General features: G+C 23.8%; 2 protein-coding genes across 6 annotated transcripts in view; one reads left to right on the top strand and one right to left on the bottom strand.

Moving 5' to 3' along the window:
* LOC122503804 (junctophilin-1-like) overlaps positions 1–13116 on the top strand; it is a 112883-nt gene extending 99767 nt beyond the window's left edge. Inside the window, exons 9-11 of the mRNA XM_043614504.1 lie at positions 3403–3540; positions 7053–7338; positions 11665–13116. Coding sequence (XP_043470439.1) covers positions 3403–3540; positions 7053–7338; positions 11665–11724 — 484 coding nt within the window. The 3' untranslated portion in view covers positions 11725–13116. The remainder of the gene's footprint in view (positions 1–3402; positions 3541–7052; positions 7339–11664) is intronic.
* Positions 1–24656, bottom strand: part of LOC122503805 — a 244198-nt gene that overhangs the window by 163860 nt on the left and 55682 nt on the right. For 4 of the 5 annotated variants that reach the window (XM_043614506.1, XM_043614505.1, XM_043614507.1 and 1 more), the window contains exon 3: positions 18460–18524. The exons of the other annotated variant lie outside the window; for it this stretch is intronic. The gene's annotated coding sequence lies outside the window, so the exon portion shown is untranslated. The remainder of the gene's footprint in view (positions 1–18459; positions 18525–24656) is intronic. 5 annotated transcript variants of the gene reach the window in all.

Below are 24656 nucleotides of genomic sequence, written 5' to 3'. Positions count from 1 at the left end.
GTCCCAATTTTAGATCTATCGGTATACTGCTGATGACAAAATCAGAAGAAAATGACAAATATTTGTCCTGCTAAAGATGCCTTATACTACTAAATAAAAAAATATATAAATTGAAAATGTCTTATTGAAACTGGAATTTACTACTAATATTTCACGAAAAAAGAATATGGAAGTTGCCTTTTACTATAACTAATATGAAAAAGTCAAAAAAATTCAACATAAAGTTGTCTTACCAAGAGTGTCATTTACCACTGATGACAAAAATTATAGAAAGTAAATATATTGTCTGATTGGAACTGTTTATTAACACTAGAATCAAATTTAACAAGAATTTAGATGTTGACTTTTACTCCCGATAGCAAAATTAGAAGAATTCGACAAATATTTAACTTACCTAAGTCGTCTTCTACCGTACCACTGATGTAAATAATTTTAATTTTTTAATTTTAATTTTTTAATTTTAATTTTAAAAATTTAAATAATTTAAATAAAGTATAGTAACCAGCCACGTCTGACTAATGTTAGTATTCATTACTAAAAGAGAAAAGTATTTTGATTTTGCCTTTACTACTGATGCCAAAATGAAAAGAATTTGACAAATATTTGTCTGATAAAACTCCCTTTTATCACTAATTTAAAACATTATAGAAATTTAATGTGTTTGACTAAAACTGGTCTTTACCACTCATCAAATGCAAAGAGAATTTAGAAGTTGTCATTTTTGTCTGCAACAATCTGCTACTACTAATTTAAAATTCACATGCCATTCAAAGTCTGACCAAAAATTTCATTTACTACTAATATTAAATGTAACGAGAATTTAGAAGTTAATTTTTACTCTTGATACAAAAATCAAAAGAATTCAGTAAATATTTGTCTTACCAAAACTGTCTTTTACCACTGATATAAAACAATCTATAGGAACTATGTCTACACTGCAAAAACAAGTGTCTCATTTTGAGACGTTTTGTCCCATATTTGAAACACATAAGATGTCTTAGTCCACATATTTGAAACAGATATGTGTCTCATTTTAAGACGTTTCAAAGTGTCTTACACATTTAGCAATGCATTTTGAGACACGAAATGTGTTTCGAGTATCCGTCTCACACTAAGAAGACGTTTTACGTGTCTTATACGCATTGAGTTACCTTTAATGTCTTAAAATGAGACACGAGATGAAATTAAATGTCTCAATATAAAACAGATTATGTATCTCAATGTTTTAAACACTTAAAACAACTTATTTTGAGACACGAGTGGGATACCAGTTTTTGCAGTGTAACTGCACGGAAAGAAAAAGTCCGTCAATCATTAATAGACTAGTATATTACTTTGAGACGGGACACAAAATCATTCAATGGATAACATACTTTGAGTCACAATCAGTGACGAGTTGCTTGCTAAAATTTAGAAAACTGTCATCAATATATAAAACTCGTTCACTAAAATTTAGAAAACTGTCTATTAAATTTTCTATGACTATCAAAAGCATTCAAAAAATTCAACTTCTTTCAGAATTATCCCTAATTTTAGACACTATTTGGTACAGAATGAACACATTTTTTTCGTTGCACAGTTCCGATATTTTATTTACACTCTTAGACGCTTTAGACCAACACATTTTCCAACACATTTTCGCACTTATAATAACTACACGTAGAAACGCACACTTATAACACTTTAAGTTTAGAAGCAAACTGTTCTTATATACCAAATAACAAAATTTTTCACAACTTGTGAGAAATGATTTTGCACTAATAACTACTTTTTAATTAGCGAGAAATATAAAAGAAAATATATTTTCATCGAGGTCAATTTCTAGACGCAATTCAACTGCAAATTGTTAGTTAAGTTAAATATTCACATTACACATAATAGTATATAGGGATATGTATAGCAGACAGCAAAAACACATGGACTATAGAGAAACCGGAAGAAATGCGCATCGGTACACTGCGCAACAATGCGCTAGTGAAGAGCGCCGATTTAGAATACGAGTCAACTAACGTTTCACAAACTTTCACTAATGATTCGTAAACATTCAAACAGCCATTGATAACAATTCAGCATTAAATCTAAAACAATTGGTCACATACTGGCATTCTAATCAATCCATGACTCGTTTTCAATCGTTAAGTAAAGTTAAGTAACCATCAACGGAAAAAGAGTCCCGTCTCAAAGTAATATACTAATCCATTAATGGTTGACGGACTTTTTCTTTCCGTGTGCGAAGGGTATTTACTACTAATATCCAAAAAGAAGGATGTTTAAATTATTTTTACTGCTATACTGCGAAACTCAGCAAATAATTGTCTTGCTAAAACTGCCTTTTACTGCTGATCGAAAAATTAGAGTATTTTGAAAGTGTCCGACTGTTATTGGTATTTGCTACTAATATCAAGTGAAGCGATAGTTTAGAAGCCAACTTCACTACTAATGCCAAATATAGAAGAGTACAATTTAAAATTTATTTAAATAAATTACAGAAATTTAAGATGTTTGACTACACTCTAAATCTGAATCAGTGAAAATTTCACTGATTTCAATTCAGTGACCCAGTTTTCTTTGATGAATCAGTGGAATTTCACTGACAATCAGTGGTTTTTACTGATTCTCAGTGAAATCCCACTGATGAATTAAAGAAAACTGGGCCACTGAATTGAAATCAGTGTTTCCACTGATTCAGATTTAGAGTGTACAACTGTCATTCACCACAAATATTAGATATAACTAGAATTTACAAGTACTTGACTTCAACTACTAATATCAAACAGACAAAAATTTTGAAACTCCCTTTTACAAAATTTGTTTCTTTTCACTTAAATTGTACTATTAAACCTTAGACTTAAATTTTTTTCATCTGACTACAACTGACTATTACTACTCAGATAAAAAATGTAAAGAATCCGGATGAGTTGTCTGCACATAAATGTCTTCTACTACTACTTTTCTTCTTCTCATTACTTTCTTTTTATAAAATTTAATATTCCTGCTATTTGGAGTAATTTATTCAATCAGCAGTAGCTCATAATGAATTTTAATCTACATTCACAAAATTCAAAAATTTAATTTTTGTGCCACGCTTTTTTGTTTAATACCAAACAATAAACTTTTTGAAACTTCAATTTCTAATTGACAGGAAACTAAACTTAATATCTTATCACTTTCACTTCAACATGAAACTAAATAAAGTTTGTTACTTATAAAGTTCTCAATTGAGTCAAAACTAAATTCATTCATCATACAAAGAGTATGCAACAAGCAAAACATGATTGTTAATTAAAAATTTCATTTCATTTTCACTCCCTTTAAAATGATATATTATTGAAAATGCGGTTCATTGAGAAAAATAAAAACAATGAAAAATTGCTAAAAATGATTTTGTGTTTGCAATTTCAGGTTAGATCATTACAAAAGGCCACCGAGTAGAGACAGTTCCGTGGATCGATATGCCAGAGCTCACTCTAGGTTGACGGGGTCTAGACAAGCATCTGTTGATAAAATGGCATCTCCGCCGCCTCAGGATATTCCTGATAGGTGAAAATTATGCAATTCTATATATATATGAATGAATTCTTTTGATAATATAAAGTGCATAACTCAAAACAAATAAAGAAAACAAGGAAACTATATATCTCAACGTAAAAACTCGTGTTTTTGCAATATATTTGCACAATGCAAACTAGATATATCAGGAAGAAACTGACAAAAAAATTTAAACTACTAACAAATTCTTCAAAAATCGAAAATATAAATTAGTCAAATTTTATAATTAATAATTATAATTTTAATTTATGATTATTAATTAATCAACTAATATAACTATAATTATAATTTATAATCGTAATAATTAATCAACTATTATAAGCCTGCATTTTTTTTATTTTTGATCTCAGAGGCTAACACTTTTGAAAATTTTGAGAGAAGTGGAGGTAAAGATCCTCTAAAACACACTTTCTGGACCTTTACCCAAAATTTTTTTAACATCCTAACGCTTTAGGCAATTTTGAGACCCGAAATTGTGCTCAAGGAACAAAAATATATTGAAAACGACTACAATGTCAAAAATAAAAAAAGTATCGTTTTCTCGGGTCTTTTACCCCCACTTTTTTCAAAATCCTGTATTTTTTATCTTGCTCATATGGGTCCTTAAGTATACATTACAAGCTTTAATTTAAAATTTCGTGAAGCTCTCCAGGACGTCATGTCAAAAAGAAAACATATTTTGAAAACCCCCCTAAAACAGTTTTTTTTGGCCCTCTACCCCTATTTTTCTCAAAATTACAAAGTGCTAGGGAATTTCAAGACCCGGCATCTTGTTCAGCGGACAATAATATATTGAAAACGACTCCGATATAAAAAATAATCAAAAAATATTTATCGGTGTCTTTTACCCCCACTTTTCTCAAAATCCTGTACTTTTTTTACCTTGCTCATATAGGACTTAAAGTGTATATTTCAAGCTTTAATTTAAAACCTCATGGAAGTCTCCAACATGTTAAGTTAAACAGAAAAAAAATTTGAAAACCGCTAAAAACAAATTTTTTGGGTCTTTTACCTTAACCCCTCCGTTAATTTAACTTCTTTTAACAAAAAATTTAGTTTAACCAATAAAAATAATTTCTTTAACCAAAAAACTTGTTGAACTAGACTAAATATTTATTAAAATCAAAAAAAGATTTAAGTTAAACAAATCGTATTTTATTTTAATGTAACCTAATCTCTAAAAACTTTACTCCCAAAATTTTTTAAAATTTCTCTCTTTTAACTTTCTTATTAAGCAAACAAACTTTGTAAACGCTTTGTAAAAAATAATAAAAAATCTAGTTTATTATTTTTTTTAATATCAAAACTTGATTAATCATTATTGATTTGCAATTTTCAGTGATTCAAAGTAAAAATAGAATAAACTTGATCACAGTTTCCGTAAAACTTTTTCTTAACTATAAATTGCTTTTGAATCAAATATAAAAAAATTATTATGAAGTTGTTTTAACTTTTGATTTGACTGTCTGTCCGATTCCTCTTCAACTATTTTAAATCACGTGATCGCCTCAGTATTAATTTTCAAATATACTTTTCTAGTAAAATAATGAATCAATGTTAAAATCAATTATTTTAGAATAATTTTGTAAAAAATTGTTGAAAATTTAAAATAAACGGATATTTATTATAGGAAAATTTAATATTTATTATTATTTATTTACTATTTTATTAATTAATATAATGAATATAGCAATAATAATAACACAGTAAAAAGTAAATCTTAATTTAAGATCAGTCTTAATTTCAACACTGACTGCTATATTGTTAAATCATACAAAATCCATTGAGTAAATTCAGCATTGACTGTCTTAAAAATTTTGCCTCTTAATTTAAGACTCCCTTGCTGCCTTAAAATAAGACTTTCTTTTTACTGTGAATAATAAATATAATAGATGAAGAAGTATCGAAAATATAAGATATTAATTTCATGTGTACCTAATATACAACTAATTATAAATAAATATTAATTAAATCTTGAGTTTAATAATAAATATTAATTAATTATTAAGAAATTGAAATTAATTACAAGTAAAATAATAATTAATTAATTAAAAATATAATAATTTTTATAAGTGAAATTATTCAGTACAGTGAAAAATAACTTATTTGGTAGTAAAAAGTCATTCACTAATTCAAATTGTAATATTTTACTAATTAAATAGTTAATAATAACTAATTATTAGTTAAATTTACTTTTATGTTACGTTAAAATAACTGAAATTTTTAGTAACTAATTTTAATTAATGAAATTGGCAATTTTTGTAGTTATTTATTTACTAATAAGTAATTTTCTACTATTAATAATTTATTTTTTACTTATAATGCTGAAAAAAGTCAGCCATGATTTTACTAATAATTCGTGTTACTTTTAACTAATTCAGATTTAGAGAAAATAATTAGTTATTTTCTTAACAATTAATAATAATAATTTTCTACTAATAATTACACACTTTCTACTAATAATTAGTTACTTTCTATATCAAAAATGAGATATTTTTTTTACTAATTGCTGAAGCAAAATGTCAGCCAAGATTTTTCTCACAATTAGTACACGAAAAGAAAATAAAAACTAAATTTTGTAAAACTATTTTTTAATTTGAAGAAAAAATGCAACAAAGCAAAGTTGTGATATACTGAAAAAAAAATTTTTTTTAAATAACCGATTGTTTGTCTATTATAAAATAAATATTTACTTGAATCAAATAAATTTTATTTAAATCAATTAAATGGTATTTGATGAAATAATTTCAGTGTTTGAAGCAAATAACGTTTGACTCAAATAAAAATTATTATTTGTTGCAAGTAAATATTTAATTGGTAATAGTCAAGTAATCGATTATTTGATTCAAAGAAATTTTTTTTCAGCGCATAAAAAATACTAAACTTTAGAAAAAATTATATATGAAATTTAGTAAAGTTATATTAAAATTTAATTAATATTCTTAGCATTTGATATAACTATTCTAAAGTTCACATAAGTTTTTTTAAAGTTTAGTATTTATTATATCAAAATTTCGCTTATTGTCGCATTTTCTTCCCAAATTATAATATACTTTCACATAATACTTACACAGTAAAAAGAAAATCTTAATTTAAGATAAGTCTTAAATTCAGCAATGTCTGCTCTAATGTTAAATCATACAAAATCCATTGCTTAAATTCAGCACTATGACTGTCTTAAAAATGCTGCGTCTCAATTTAAGACTGCCTTCCTGCCTTAAAGTAAGACTTTCTTTGTACTGTGTTATTTTCTCTTCTTGTAATTATAAAATTATTTTAGATTTAGAGAAAAATTAACAATTAAAAGTAAATAATTTCGAAATTCGTGTAGGATATTTTTAGCATAAATTCCCGATAAATATACATTTTTATATATGTATACTATAAAATCGAGAGGATGAAAAAAGATTGCAGGTTATTTTTAAACTAAAAGAGGAATCGTCCCACAGGACCTAATTAAGTATTGCTCTTATTTATTTTTTTTTCTAAAATATTTTTTTCAGATCGATAAGAGGACCCAGCGTGGCCAGAGCTGGAACACCTTTAAATGGATCAGTGATAGGAAATGGAGCTGCGACACCAACAACCGGAACACAAACTTCCGGTCATTTTGAAGGAGCGATTCTCAGGAATAGAAATCTAGGACAAGATATTTTACCGAGTCCTGGACAACCTAAAAGAACAGAGAGCTTATATGTCACGCCTGCTCGAGGATCAGTACCTTCCGGCGGAAGTGGCGGTGGTGGTGGTGGTGGTGGTGGCAGTATTGGAGGAGGTGTAGCGATCAAGGTGAGTCCTGTTTATATTTTTTCTTCCATTTTTTTTATTCGCTCATATCACCTTTTACCATCACATAAACACACAAACACAGACACAATCATTGCCATAAAAAAAATTACCTCACTATATATTCTTGTATTATATCACGCGAAATCCTATATACATATAAATACAGATGTAAACCATATATCCAATAACAAAAAATTGGATCTTATTTCTGCAATTCAAAATTTTCCTGTAAATCTCGATCTGGTTTCTTCATGTTTTTGTGAAAATTAATATTTTTTTAGAAGATTTTAGAAAACGAATTTTGGAATTTCTATAAGATTTACATTAATTTTTTTCTTTGCTTTAATTTAAGTAATTTTATTATTGTACCCAGAGAAAAAAATATTTGACTCAGAGCCTACTAGATTATTTACTTGTTTCAACTAAATTTTATTCGGCTCAAGTGAATTTTATTTGGTTCAAGTAAATTTTAATTGGTTCAAGTAAATTTTAACCGGTTCAATTAAATTTTAATTGCTTCAAATAAACATTTTATTTTTGTTATGTTATGATATGTTATGATAAGCATACTTTTATTTGTCTCAAATAAATAGTATTTGGTTAAAATAAAATATTTCCCTGGGCGTAATATTTAATATATATATATATATATATATATATATATTGAGATATTACGTTGCAATTTCAGTACAAATATAAAATTATCGACAAAATAATCTCTGTTGATAATTTTATATATTAATAAGGGTATCTATATTATGAATATTGTGGCGTAAAATATGTCGAGATACAAATTTCTTTTTATTCTATATTTAAGGCAGATAAGGGGGATTAAATCGAATTTTTAAATTCAATTATATTGACAATAACAAATACTGTTAAATTATTAAACTACTAACATTATTGTGATAAATAAATGAAAATAAATAAATTACAAAATATATTAGGTACTACAAAAATTACTATTATTAAAAATATTCAATTAAATTTGCTTTTTGTTTGAGAGTAAAAAATATTAATAATTAAAAACTAGAAAGACAATATTTTTATAATTTTCTATTTCAGATTTTAATTCTAAATAGAATATTTTTATATTTCTTATATTATTTTTTTATTTAAATTAAAATTTCGTGAACATAAATAAATTGAACAGTTAGTACAAAGAAGGCATTTTTATTAAACACTACTTATCTGAATGTTTTCATTTTATTATTTTCCTACTATTTGAATATAATTAACTCGGACGTTGTAGAGATTGATTTAATATATATTGTACAGTTAGAATAACGTTAATTTTCATAAATTTTCACTCATAAAAAATTTTATTATTTTTTAATTAAAGCCAAGGAAAGAAAATTACTTTTCAATATTTTAATACATCGTAAAAATTTTTGTTAATTAGTAAAAGTTACTTTTAATGTAATTATTATTATTTAAAATTAATAAAATTTCCTGTAATATTAAATAAAAAATAATTTACAGCTAAAAACAAGTTTATAAATTATAATATAAATAATAATAAGAAACAATAAGTAAATAATTTAAAAATAAAATAAAAACTAAAAGTTTCTAAAAAATAATTCTAATGAAATTTTAAAAGGTAATTAAAAAAATGATCTAAAATTAATGCTTAATTATTCTCAAGTGTTATATAATTAAACTGAAAACATAGGGAAAAAAAGATGAAGAAAGCAGATCTTGAAAAATACATTGCCACACAAAAACCTTCTATTCGTAAAATCTATAGCTATGTGACAAACACACAAAGATAAATTTTTTAATTCAATGTTATATAGAATGAATAATATTAATTCTGTTGTGAATTTTAGAAAACACATTACTAATTAGATTTTTAGATAGACTAGAAGTTTATAAAGTAGAGCTTTTTACAGTGTGTCTTCAACACTTTTGTAAGGGTGCTCAAACTGAAGGTCGACTTAATTGCCTTCAAAATGAGAAAAAAGAGAAAGAAAAACGAGAAGAAATATTAAAAATCTCAAAATGTTTACATAACCCAGAAAAAAAAATTTAAACCAAATTCAAAAATATATCTGTCATTAAAAATAAACCTTTTTTTGAAAAAGATCTTTTTATATTTATTAATAGTTTTTTTTTTGTTGAATAATTAATTAATTAATTTTGTTAATTGAAATGAATATGGGTGTTAACAAATTATCAAAACTTGATTATACTTAAGTTTCATTTATTAAAAACTATTTTAATTAATCTTTCTCTAAGATAATTAAAAAATCACTTTTAATTTAATTGGTATTTTTTATGATTTTCTAATTTCAATTAAAAACTTTAATTACAGAGATCACAGTGATTCTTTTATGTAATAGGTAAAAAAGGGGATTCAGTTTTAAAAAAAGGGTAATATTTAAATTAATTGTATTATTATATTATAGAATATACAATTTATTTTTAAGATTTACTTATTTTTTCTACAGAAACTAATTTTTTTTCAATTTTTAATCAAACTTTTTACTAAAACACCCTATTTTTTGGTTTAAAATTCAATAAACTTTACTGTATATCTGATGAAAATTGCTGTAAAAAATTAGTAAAATTTATTTCGGATTTGATAAAATTTCCTTCTTTACCTAATAATAAAATTTAATATTAAAAATTGTTAATTCCATAATAATTTTTACTATTTATGAAGACAATTTTTATAAGAACTAGAAAAATTTACATTTATTTGTAAAATAAAAATTTTTAATAGCTAATTGTACTATGTTGGAGGAAAATTTGAATAATTTTTTAAAAAAAATTAATTTTGAAATTTATTCTGAAAATAGTAAAATTTGATGGAAATTCTATACATTTTGAGTTTTAGTTCTTAAATAGTAAAAGTCACTATATATTTTTTAACTTTTACGAAAAAATTTCCAGCCTTATAAACTCTGAGAAATAATATAAAAAGATTTTTAAGTTTCAAAACAACGAAAATTCTTCCCAAGTTTGCAAAAAGTAAAAATTTTTTTCTTCAAGTATAAATAAAAATTTTTCAAACTTACAACAAATGGCAATTTTTATAAGTTTTTCTTAAAAATGAGGGAAAAAGGGAAGAAAATATTTTATTTTAGGTGTTTTAGGGAATTTTATTAATTTAAGAGGATAGAAAAAGGGAAAAAGGAAAAAAAGGGGACTAATAGTGATCCTTGTAATTATAATTTAAATTTAATAATGTTTTAAACTGGTTTTCATATTTTATTTCTATTTTAAAATATTCATAACTTTTATTATGTAAATTTCAAATAATAATAAAGTAAAATATTTTTCATTACAAAAAATATCCTTTAACTTTATTATAAGGTTTATTTTATATTTTTTAAGAAAACTGGTGTGAATATTTTATTAATACATGTAACAATTGAAGTTGGATGGTTCCATATGCTCTTAAGAAATAAAATATTACATTTATTATCCGAATATTAATTAAAAGTAGTTTTTATATTCAAGTTATAAAAAAAATTTGTAGAAATTTAAAAAAAATACAAATATTTTTTTCACTAATTTTTTATTTCTATAATTTAAATAATTATTTACTTGTCTATTATCGTAAATAAACATTTACTTTCATGAAATAATTATTATTTAAGCCAACCAACTTCAGTAATTATTGCCTTTAAAATAGAAAAATACAGAAACAAAATCCAAATAAAAATTATATGTTCTGGAGGTAAATGTTTATTTGATAATAATTACAAAACTGTTTATTTGAAAACAACTTTTTTCTCAATTATGTTTATTTATTACATCGTTTTTTTCACTTATTTGTTACTAAGTTTTCTTCAATTATTTATTACTGAGTTTTTTCAATTATTAATTAGTTTTCTTCAAGTATAATTATTGGTAATTGTATTTATTTACATTATTTAAATAATAATAATACATTATATTTAAAATAACCGACCCCAGTTTGTGCACCCTCAAGATAGATTCTTCTTTTTCAATCTATAGAAATAGAAACCAGTGTTTAATTAAAAATATCAACTTTCATTTTTTTCGTAGTTTTCGAGTCAGATTAAAATAAATAAGTATATAACTGCAGCAAACAAAAACTAAATAAAAAATTTTTCTATTTTTATCTCAATGCCTTATTGCATAAGACTGAATGAAGAAAAAAATTCCAGCTCACATAAAAACCATGTATCCACTTCCTAAAAATCCACTTTTTATCTAATCTGTATACCACCACCAATTGTTTCTTTTTTTTTTACTTTTTTTTAAAATAAATCCATCTGTTAAAAAACAATTTTTTCTCTAACTTTCTGTAATTGTGTGGCGTTTTTGTGCTGTGTTCTGTGCATGCCAACCCAGGACGCAAGCCGGACGGTCCCCGCCTTCGCCGCAACAGCAAAGGGCCGCGCAACCCTATAAAGTATAAGTATCACAAAAAAAGCAAAAATACATCGATAATGTGAATCGCCGAGCTTACTTATGAGCGATTCAAGCCTTAAAGAAAGGTCGCATCCTCTCTTTCTCTCTCTAAAAAAAAAAAAAAAACTTTCTTGTCCTGTTAACAAATAATGCTCGCTGTTGTTATTGTTGCACCGTTCATTTTTTAAGGGATATTTCGCACACAAAATCTCTATTCACACTCAAATGGTCGGGAGAAAAAATTCTTTAGAAAAAAATATGTCCAGTTGATTCACATATTTTCAGTAACAAACAGGGAGATATTTTCTATATTAAAATAAATATGCAACATTCGTTTAATTATTAGTAATACACGAGACATCCGTCCTTAATAAATTTATCATGTGTAATAATAATAATAAAAATAGTATAATTAAGTACATAAACATTTTTTAGTGTATATTAAATTATTAATTAGTAGAAAATGTAGATTCAATCTTAGCGTGCGATTTGAAATGATGAAATGAAACAATTATAAATTACTAATGATTAATTATTAACTATTAACTATTAATAATTAATAAAAGAAACAAGAAAAAATCGCCAAGAAACCAGTGAATCAACCCGGCATATCTTCTTTTCACTAATTTTTTGAACCATGACGTTTTATAGGTGGAGATATTTAACTGCTGATACGCAATCTGATGAGTATTTAAAAAAAAACATCTTCCTTTAATTAAGCCTAGTGCATTTTTTTTCTCGCGCACAAATACTTTTTGTCGAGCGATAAATCCTCTCGGTAAGTAATTATTTTTCTATACAAAAAAAAAATATATTCTCAAAAACAAAAAATCTTTTTTAGAATCAATGGGGAGTTATCGCTCGCCTAAAAAATGCTTTCAATATAAAATGATGCATTAATAAAAAATGCATCAACATATAAAATTGATGCAAGAAACCGAAACTGCTTTGTACGAAACTAAATTGTTCTTTTTCATCAATATATTATAACGAATATGATCAATGTTATTATATCGAATTTCAATGTTATCGGAGGAAAATTAGGACTGTATGATAAGCACGATTCTAAATGATATGATTCAAATGCTATCTATTAAGGATTCGTGCCTCCAGCGATCATGAAATGATTTGAGTATTAAGATCCATATATAGGTATATATGTGATAGTTAAATTGATCCTATATAATATGGTGAGGAATAACGGATGAGACCATATATATGATAATATATTATAATAATAAAATGCTCCAAGAAACTAATTAAGATTCAAGAAATTTCTCTAATTTGAAATTAGAACACGTTTCAAATTCGCATTATAATGGTTCGTTTCGAAATTAGAATTTTCGTTTTCAAAAATATATTCAAGGAAAATCATATTTTATTTTGAAAACAAAAATTAATTGATTAATCATAAATTGTTTTATATTATTTCTATGTTTTACTTCTTTCGGTATTATATTCTAGAGAGATGGAATTTATTCAATGTAGAATTTCAGTGCTATTTTAATATTTTCATATTTTGCAGAAAATAAATATTTCGATAGGTATTTACGTATTTCAGTATTTAAATATTTTATTATTTTAATATTTTAATATTTACGTAGGTATTTCAATATTTAAGTACATATATTAATATTTCAATATTAAAATTAATGTTTCAATAATAATGAAATATCTACAGAGTTTAATATTTAATTGATATTCAAATATCTAAATATTTTAATACTTCAATACTTAAAAATTTGAAAATTTCAATATTTGAAAATTTAAACATTTACATATTTTAATATTTGGATAGTTTGATATTACAATATTTACATATTTTAGTACATAAATATATTTTCAACTCAAGTAAAATAATTCTTTTAATAATTAAAAATTACGTGTAGGAGTTATTAATTTTTTTCTTCTTTGAGAGCATTGTACGGTTCCTTATATAAAGAAAAGTAACAGATGCCATCCAATTTATTTTTCTCGACAAGTCATTAATGATATTTTTCAAGTTCTGAACGTTTTAATTGAAATGAAATTTTTTCCTCAAAATTGAAAAGAATTATCTTCTTATTGCAAACCAGTCAATAATAAAAATTTATAATTACACAATTTCTCTTTTAGTTTAGAAAAAAATTTAAAAATTCAATATTTTGACATTTATTAGTATTTTATCAGGATGTTTTTTAATTATTTGACAAAGCAAAATATTTACAGTAAAAATGTTAAATTCGAAATATTTTAATTATAATGTAAAGTAAAATTTTCCTCAAGTTTTGAAGTTTACTAAAATGAACGAAATATTTTTTTCTTGTTCAAGTATTTTGTAAAAATTTGTATACCAGGGGTCACAGTTTGTCCTTTTTTTCTATCTATCCCTTTTCCCCTTTTGTATCCTCTTAAATTAATAAAATCCTCTAAAACATCTAAATTCAAATATTTTCTCCCCTTTTTCCCCTATTTTTAAGAAAAACTTCTAAAAATTGCCATTTGTTGTGAGTTTGAAAAATTTTTAGTTATGCTTGAAGAACAAAATTTTTAATTTTTGTAAACTTTGGAAAAATTTTCGTTTTTTGGAACATAAAAATCTTTTTATATTGTTTCTCAGACTTTATGAGGTAGTTATATTTTAGAGTAAATTTTACTAATTTTTATAAAAAATTCAGGGCTCGAACCAGTGAAAGTATTTAAAAATACGGACTTTACGGACCAAAAATGAAAAATTACGGACCATTTACGGACCAATTACTGGCAAAAATATATAAGAGAACATTTTACTTAAAACTATAAATTAGATTTTTTCATAACTAAAAAACATGAAGATATCGATAACTCCGAGTCTTCGACTCGGAGCGATCGATTACTTCATGTTTTATAATAAATTAAAGATAGAGTGATAAAATCATTATCAATTCAATTATTATTTTCAAGAATTTTTAACTAAAATTCTTCTTAAAATCGATTATTTTTAATAATTTTCGAAAAAGTTTTTTGACAATTTTCAAATCCATTTCTTTACAATATTCAATTTTACGAAATTTCAATTATTTGTAAATTCTTCAATTAAATATGTATTAGAAAATAAAAACTTCAAATAATATAAAAAAAAATTCGCAGTTAAAATTTCTCAAAAAAATTAATTCCACAGAATTGTTACTTAGTTAAAAATATGAAAAATTCAAATTTTCAAAGATTTGAATCTGAAACCTTTTCAAAATTTAATTATTTCTAAAACTTTACGCTCTAATACTTTTAATATTCAATTATAATCTAAAATCTTAACTGAAATCCATTTTTAAATCAATTTTTATGAGAAAATTCTACGAGAATCTCATTATTTAAATACAAAAAAAAACAATTTATTGAATAATTACATATGAATTATTACATTGAATTCTTTTAAAAAATTGTATCAAAATATTTGAATTCCCAATAAGAATTTTATTATTTGCCAAAAAAATTAAATACCTGTAAAAATTTTATTATTTATGAAAATAATTGAATATTGCGAAGAAATTTATAAAAAAATTTGTAAATAATGAATTTCCTGTAAAATTTTTAAGATTTTTTGAAAATAATTAAAAGTTTGTGTAGAATTTTATTAATTTTTTTTAAATAATTGAATTCTTTTGGAAAATTTTAATAGAATAGTATAGATACCTATTAAAAATCATTGAATTGAGGAAAAATGTTGAAAATAATTGAAATTTTTCCAAGAATTTTATTAAAATTTTTGAAAATAATTGATATTTTGGAGAAGAATTTAATTACTTCTAAAGATAATTGAAATTTTGACGAGAATTTTTAAACAATTTTGAACATAATTGAATTTTTGCGAAGAATTTTATTACTTTTGAAAATAATTGAATTCCTTCAATCATTTGTAATTTCTCTAAAATTATCCAAATTATATCGTATAATTTACGTACTTTACGGACCTTTTTCAATCAAATTACGGACTTTACGGACCTTTTTTCAAAAAACGGACTTTTACGGACTTCAAGCAAAGTTACGGACTTTTACGGGATTTACGGACCTAGTTCGAGCCCTGAAAATTGTCTTTAATAATAGTAAGTTATTCTGAAAACAACAATTTTTAATATTAAATTTTATTATTTTTGAAGAAAATTTTACTAATTTTTTACTGCAATTTACTTCAGATACAGTAAAATTCAGGAAATTTTGAAACAAAAATAGGGTTTTAATAAAAAAAACCTGATTAAAAATTTGAAAAAATTGCAGTCTGCGTAAAAAGATAAGAAAATATCAATTTTTGTATGAAAAAATTTAACAAAAAAATCTGATTTAAAAAGCTAATTCATTGAAATCTCCTCTTTACCCTAATATGACATGAAAAAATCACTGTAATCTGCTATACTAAAAATAATTAAATTAAATATTTACTTAGTTAAAAATTAATTTTTTTTAATATAAAAAGCAATATTTTACAATAAAGAAATTAAAGAAATATTTCTTTCTTCTATCTTTCTTAATCTCTTAATTAATTCAATTATTATTTAATTAATAAATTAAAAGAAAAGATTTTTCTAAAGTTTTGAACGTAAAATGAACGAATTATTTCTTAAATACTTTCAAAAAATACTTTTTTGTGACAAAAAAATTAAATTAAATTGTTATAAATCATAATTATTCCAAATAAAAATTAAAAGAAGTGATACAGAAACATCGTCGTTAATTTAGACGCATTTAAAACTTTAGAAAAATGAAAAAAAAAAAATAAATATATAAAATTCAGAGAAATAAAGAAAAATAATATAATAAAAGTAAAGAAGATTGTAGAAAAATCAAGAAGAAAGTAGGAAAGTAAAGAAACGTAAAAACAAACTACAGTAAAGAAGTAATAAAAGAGAGAAATAAAAAGCATAGTAAAATAAATTTGTAGGAAAATAATAAATCGAATACTAGTAAAATTAGAAAAAGTAAAAAAAATAAATAAAATAGGTAATTATAATTCGAATTTTTTTTTAAATTTAAAAAATATTTAATAAATAAAACAAATTAACAAAATTTCTATTAATGTTCAAAACTTGACCAACATTCATTAATGAACTTCAATCTATATACATTAATAATAAAAAAAGTTAACTGCAAATTGATATATGCGCATTTACACGAATGTATAAAAGTCTCACCATGAGAGACAAGGTAACGTTAAAAAATCGCACATAAGTTTCTAGAATTGCGCATGTAAAAAAAAACACAGAAATAAGTGAAGAAAAGTACGTTAGTGCACTACTTGTACTTGTGTATGATCTGCGTACTACTCTTATATAGTATAATTACATGCAAAAAGAAAAAAAGAAAAAAAAAGAGTGAATGTTCGATGAATCTCGTTCGATATATATAAACACACACACAGAAAATAGAGAAAAAGTGAACGGTAAATTTGTGTGCGGTGTGGAGGCGGGGACCAGTTTTTTTAAATCTTCTACTTTTTTTATATATACCCTTATATATATACACACTCCTCTTTTCCGACCTATTCCCCAGATATATTTGACCTTCTCCCCTTATTTTAGAGCTTTTAATCCAGATATTAATCTTTTTGGTAGAATAATTCAAAACCGGTAAACATTACTTATATTAATAATTTAATGTATTAATGTATTAATTTAGATAAAAATTATCATACATGTTAAAAAAAATTAGAAGAAGAAAAATAGAAAAAATTAGACAGTAATATTATGTTGTATTGTTAGATTGTCTTAAACGATAAATTTTTTTCCCCTTTTTTTTAATGACCAAATGCAAATGATCCTTGTGCTTTCGAATAAAAACCGCGTCTTCCACCTCCACACCGCTTTCCTGTTTGTCAGAGATTACATTATTTTTCTAACGCATGATCCTACAAATTAACGCTATTATATATATTGTATAGTCTTTACATTTAACCTTGTTGATTCCCCAGGCTCGGATTAAACATATTTATTTTTTCTTTATATACATACATATATATGTAATATAATTGTCCACATATGTCATGTTTGCATATTTGTGAATGTCTATTTAATTATGTCAAAAAATTAAAAACAGAAAAAAATACTGAAAATTTGTTGAAATTTTTAACAAAGAAAAGGGTTAAAAAGTGAAAAAAAAAATTACAAAGAGAAAAATTTTTAAATGAAGAAAACGATTCAATATTTTACACTTAGTGATTAATTACCATTAAATTAAAATCATAATTTTTGTAATTCAATTTTTATTCAAATTATCAAGTAACTAAAATTCCCAAATAAAATTAATCGGGAATTTTTCTTTTCGACAATAAACAGTTTGAAATGAACTGTTTAAATAAATAAACAAATAATTTCATATCAAATAAGTTACTTAATTAAATAACTTTTTTTAATTCTCAAAATATTTTAAACACATTTTTGAAATGTTTTAAACGTATTTTTAAAATGTATTTAAGCATATTTTAAAAATATTCTCCAAATATTTTTCAAATATTGTCAAAAATCATTTCTATATGCAAAAATTATTTATCAAATAAATCGTTTCTATAATAAAAAAAATCCTTTTCAATTTGAAATAATTTCTAAATACAAACATCGTTTAAAATAAACGATAAAAACCAAATGAAAAAGAAGTACTTAAATTTATCGAAAGTGATTTTTTGCCAATGTTTCTTAAAGAAAAAAATAAAGAGAAATCTCTCTAAAATAGTTTTTTAAGATTTATAAATTTTTAACTGTTTTCAAAATCGACTGTAATTTAACTCACCGGTTTGCGAGACGAGCAAATGATATTCATGTTCGTGCCTTTATGAATGAAGGATAGATATATACCTAAAACATAAAGAAAAAAAAGTTAATGAAAATAAAGAATAAAAATTTAAAAAGGAAAATAAATAATAAATAGAAAAGAAAATTAAAAATTAAAAAAAAAATACTGAAGAACAAAGAAAAATGCGTTGGGTATAATTAATCCGCGCCTGAGCACTTAACACCTATATTTTCAAGCACAATAATTATTTCAAATTGACTTTATAAATAAAACAACAGGGCATCAAATCATTATCAGTTTCACAAATCTTATTACACAAAAATTCCTCTATTAAATGATAAAATACATGCCATTAAGAGTACATAATTATTATTATGTAGAACTACTAATTATGTAAACTATACTTTAATAAGATCGTTTCTATTATATTAATAATTCACTCCTAATTAATAATACTAGAAGTGATTCAAAAATTTAAAAAAAGGTGAATTTAGAGTGAAAAGTGTAAAAAATATTTTCTCACGTGATGAGAGTGTAAGAATACTTTCTCATGTGATGAGAATGTAAGAATACTTTCTCATCTGATGTGAATGTAAAAAAAAATATTGTCTAAAGAGGAAATTTTGATTCGATGTCCTGCTAATGGTGTCTTACATTCTATACATTATACTCAAATAAGTGCATATATATATAGTATAAACATTAAATATACATAAATATATTTTATGTACAGCTTTATTCATGTTGCGCCTTTGTAATAGGTACCTTTAACTATTGGAAAATTGTGAGAAATTATATATTGTAAAATATATATATATATATATATATATATATATATACTGCATAACAATACAATATATAAAATGTTTACATGTAAAACACTAACAAAAAAAATCTACAGGGACATTTATCGGATTTATTAAACCATCGATAACAACTATGCCTCAAAGAAAAATAATATGTTATTCTACGTTGTTATAATATAACAATAGCAACGTGCGTTTTAAGTACCTACTTGTGCAATAATAGCACAAAAGCTTACCAAAGTGGAAAAATTTATTGTCAAGCACAAGGCTATCGATTGACTTAATATTGGACCAATTTTTTTATGCGGACAATATTGACCCATTTTTTTGGACAAGTGTTGAAATAAATGCAATGCCTCGAATTTGAATATTCGTAAAATGTTACTTCAAGATTTTAGTAACAAATTTAAAGCAAAAATTTATTTATTAATTACGAAATTACAAAACAGATAACAATTATTATTACCATTATAAAATAATTACGTATTACAATTGTTATTATTATTCTTAGTATTCTTATTATAACTATTATTATTTATTTATTTATTTATTTATTATTATTATATAATTATATAATATTAATAAAATAATATATGTGTCGCGCTCCCAAGAAAGGAACCTAAAAAGCAAACGAATCATAGGTTATGTTTGTGTTAGATTTATCTTCATTAAAACTTCCTTTTTGATAATGTAAATTTAAAACCAGTTTTTATTTAATATTTCGGATGTAATGAAGACTTGAACATCAATAATATTTAATAGTAATTGATCCTCCTTCTGTATTTTTACTCAAAAAATTATAAACATAACCTAAAATTTGTTGCTTCTTAAGTATCTTTCTTCGGAGCGGGTCACATATAAATATTTAATTCAACAATCAATAAATAATAATTATAATTATTATGTTGATATTATTATAAAAAATACAAATGGTTTAATATGTAATTTCAAATAAACCCACAATAATATTAAAAGTTTTAAACTTATAAGCAATATTGGCAACATTGCTATAATATTCTAATCTTGCAGAAATTTCGAAGGAATGCTACCAATATTTCTATAAGTTTATAATAATTAACAAATTAATTAAATTACTGTTGATATGCAATAATTCGCTTTATTATTAATTAAATTAATAAATTAAATTAATTTCACTTCAGTGTTATTATCAAGCAAAAAGTCAGTCACTTATTCAAATTAGTAAAAATTATTTTTACTAATTCAAATTTGGAGAGATTATTTTATTTAAAGTAAATTGAGAAATTAACTAATTACAATTATTATAATAATTATACTAAATCAACAGCATTGTTGATAGCAATACTAATAATAAAAATTATTTTATCACTAAAAAAAAAATTGATAAAAAATGTTTTATTAACAGTAAAATTAATATTAAAAATATTTTACTCTTCATTCGAAAATGGTTCAACATGAGTCCAATCTTATGTCAATCAAATTTTCACCACTTGGTAGGGAATCTGAAACTACTGAAAAACCTCATCTTCCAAATAGAAAATTTAATTTAATGAAAATAATAATTTACCAGAAATATTAGTGTAGTATTTGCAAAAAACCAATCTTAATTTTCTAGTCTAGAGTTAATTCTTTCTACAAAAAGTAGTGTACATATGTTTAACTTTAAAAAAAATTTGAGTTGAGTTACGTTATAAACGAAAAATACTAAAATAATTATGAAAAAAAAACTGTTTCCGGTGTGCACTACTCTAACTAAACTATATAATAGATATTCTTAAACGAATAAACATATTTAGGATCATCATATTACAATTCACTGAACAAATTCTTATAACTAATGTTCGTAACGTGTTGTTTAAAACAAAATTTTTTTAAAATACAAAACATTAAGCACAAAAAAGTATACTAGTTTTAAACTGTTCCAAAGTAAAATTGTTTCTATATCCTTAGTTTATTGCATGTTCTTGAGAAAAAGTTCTACTAAAATCAAAGTCTAGGACTGAAAGTTTTGCGATATTTAATTTTAGTATAAAAATGTTATAAAATAAAAGTAAACTATATAAAAAACTAAAGTAGCTAATTTAGCCATCCATGAAATTTATTCTAAAAATTAAAAAAAAAAAAAAACTTGAGTCCATTATTTTAAAAACAAAAAAAAATATCGATTAAGTGAAATAAAATAATTATGTTATTTTTTATTTTGTATGTTGTAAATATATTTTAAATTAAAAATTTTTATAAATGCGTGTGTTTTTGCCAATTTTTGAAATCAGTTTTAAGATATTTAAAAAGTTTTTGAATGTTGAAATTTGGACATGTGATAATGTCTCTTTATTTATAAACAAAAAAAAACTATATAAGAAATTAAAAATGGAAATTATAAAAAAAACGAACACGTGTGATGCATAATCGCCTTAATTCAATGGGTGTCTATTGCTTTTATACTGAGCGAAAGAACGCAAATTTGGAACTTTTGCAAAGAGAGAAAGCTTTATAACAGTATTGTACATATATATTAATATGTAAATTTTTTCAAATAGGTCCGAATGGAAAGTACTTAAAAAGTCCTTTTAATACAAATAAAAATTGCGTTTCTTTTAAAACAATGAATAATTATCTTATATTAATAACAATAAATTTAATTTCAAACAATCGACAATCTCTCTATATATGGAAAAAATGAATAAAGTAAATTTTACTATACTTTCACTGTAAAACTTAGTGTCTCAACTTTCTGAGCTATTTTTACTATTTCCAGAAATCAATAAATTTTCCTGTTTTTGAAGTAAATATTTCAACGTAAAATTTGGTTAAATTTACTTCGGAAATAGGAAAAATTATGAAAATAGTAAAAATTAAAAATTAATTTGTACTCTCTAAATTCGAATTAGTGAAAAGTCGTCTGATTCAAATTGATTAAAATTTTCACTAGTTTTTAGTTAAATTGTTTACTAAACTTTTAGTGGAAAGATACTAAGAATTAGTAGAAATTTTTACTACTTTAATTTAGTGGACAATTTTTCACTAATTCAGATTTAGAGAGTAGATACTAAAAGTTACTTAAATATTAGCAATTTTTGTTCGACTACAAAGTCTGGTATTATTTTCTAACTAAATGGAAAACGAGGGAATCAATAAAAGAAAGTCGAGCAATATGTAATTGTACAAAGAAAACAAAATAAAGAAAAGCGGCGCACAAAATAATTAATTGACTTTTCACGTAAATCCGTCAAAAAGTTTTTATGCATCTCTTATAACAGTTTCATAAAATAACAGTACAAGAGATAATTAATTAAATATTCCACATACATATTCAAGAAAACTATAATTCCCTTTGAAAAATTTTACCAAAAACATTTTCTTGAATTATTTACTATATTAAAAAAAACGCCCATGTGATTATGCGAAAAAGTACGATAAAGTGCCAAGTTTCTCCCAAAAATGAAATGTCTTTCTTCGCGTTTTAAATGAAACATAAAAAATAAAAACAATTTAACAAACAATATACATATACCTGAAAATTTTATTTTATTTTCTACTGAAGAAAAGGAAATTAACTTTTATTATTCAATTACAGAACAATATTCTAATAAGAATTATTTCCATTATTTTATAATTAATAATATAGTCAAAATGGATAGATTCGTAAAATTTAAAAAAAAATAGAAAAAATAATAAGTAAAAAGAAAATAGGAGGCTTTAATCTCGTTGATATAAATATAGAATTAATTTTTCTCTCCGATGGAAATATTTTTAATGAAAAGCAGTCTTAAAGAATTTTGTAGAGCTCTTTTAAAAACTGTTAACTATACAAAATGTTATTCACAAGTAAATCTTTAAAAATAGCAAATAATTCCAAGAGTTAACTCTTGGAAAAAATCTTAATAAAATTTTATTAAGCAAATTAAAAACTAATCTTCATTCCACAAAAGAGTGCAACACTTTTTTATTTTCTGAAAATGGATCTTTTATATGTGAAAAAAATTCCAGTGGTATTGAAAATATATTGCACTGACAGAGTAATAATTATTATTATTTTAATTATTAATTATAATAATTATTGCAATTACTACAATTATTATCAATTTCCTAACTAAATTCATTTTCCAAAAAAAAAGAAAAACTGTTAGAAGGAAAACTGATTATTAATTTATTTTTTCGATTATAATTTGTTGTCACATGAACATTATTATGATTAAACATTAAACGAGACTCATCATTTTCAGTAAATGATATTTTCCTACAATCGTAATATGTGTGATGATGAACAACCTTCATCTCCTCTTTCATTAACCTACTTTCTTTGAAAATTTGTCAACAACAAACTCTATTAAAAAAAGCAGAAAGAAAATCCTAAATTTTTACTTCGATCATTTATTACCCAAAAAAAGTGGAGCCATAAATGTCGTACAAAAAAATTAATCACATGCAATATGTAATTAATAATAATATATATAGAAAATAATAATGAAGTGATGCGTGTCGACGTTGATTTTAATGTAAAATGGATGTATAATTATGTGTGCGATGTAAGTTTCTAGTGGAAATAATAAATATACAAAACAAATGTACAATTCACTGTTAAAAAAAAAGAAAAAGGAAAAAAAAAATTCTATATAATAGTACTATTTGGACTTACATCATTATGTTTATGTTACATCGCGCAATAAATAACTTTATTCACGAATTTTTATTGAAAGTTTATTTTAAAAAAACACTACCTTTATAGGGGAGAGTGGGGCAAAATGGGGTACCTTTTTGAAATTGGCTGTTTACAGAGAACCAAACGAATAAATCGATTCAGCTAAACTTCAGAATTCTTCTTTGTACACTTAGCTTTGAGGAAATTATGATAATAGCGGAGAAAAAAATTTTTGAAAGAACTTATATCGTATTTTCTAAGAAAGTGCTAAAATCCCATTTTGCCCCACCCGTGGGGCAAAATGGGGTGGCATCAAATAACTATACAAAACATTGAGTATTTTTTCAAAATTCATTAAATTCTTGTTGTATGAGATTATAAATACAAACAAAAAGTAGGATTCTTTATTACTATGAAAAAACAAGTAATATTTATTAGAATTTAACAAAAAAACATGGATATTGCAAAATATCGATATACCGATAATGAAACATCGATAGCATAAATTCCTCGAAGCAAAAATATCGATTCTTCTGCAGGAAACCTTTAAATATGCATAATATAATGTTTTTAAATAGTTTTAATGAAACGGCGTAACTTCCGGCATGCCCCACACTTAGGTACCCCATTCTGCCCCACACTGCATATTAAAACAAAATGCAATGTTTACAAGTTATTGTAAACAATTAAACAATCTATTCTATTGGAAATTACTCTAGAATAAGTACTGAAAAAGATCCCACACTTGCCAAACTAAATGCATTATC

The sequence above is a fragment of the Leptopilina heterotoma genome, unplaced genomic scaffold, assembly GCF_015476425.1.
Source record: "Leptopilina heterotoma isolate Lh14 unplaced genomic scaffold, ASM1547642v1 Lhet_27, whole genome shotgun sequence".
NCBI lineage: Eukaryota > Metazoa > Arthropoda > Insecta > Hymenoptera > Figitidae > Leptopilina > Leptopilina heterotoma.
The sequence above is the reverse complement of the archived record's forward strand: the minus strand, read 5'-3'. Positions and strand labels throughout refer to the sequence as shown.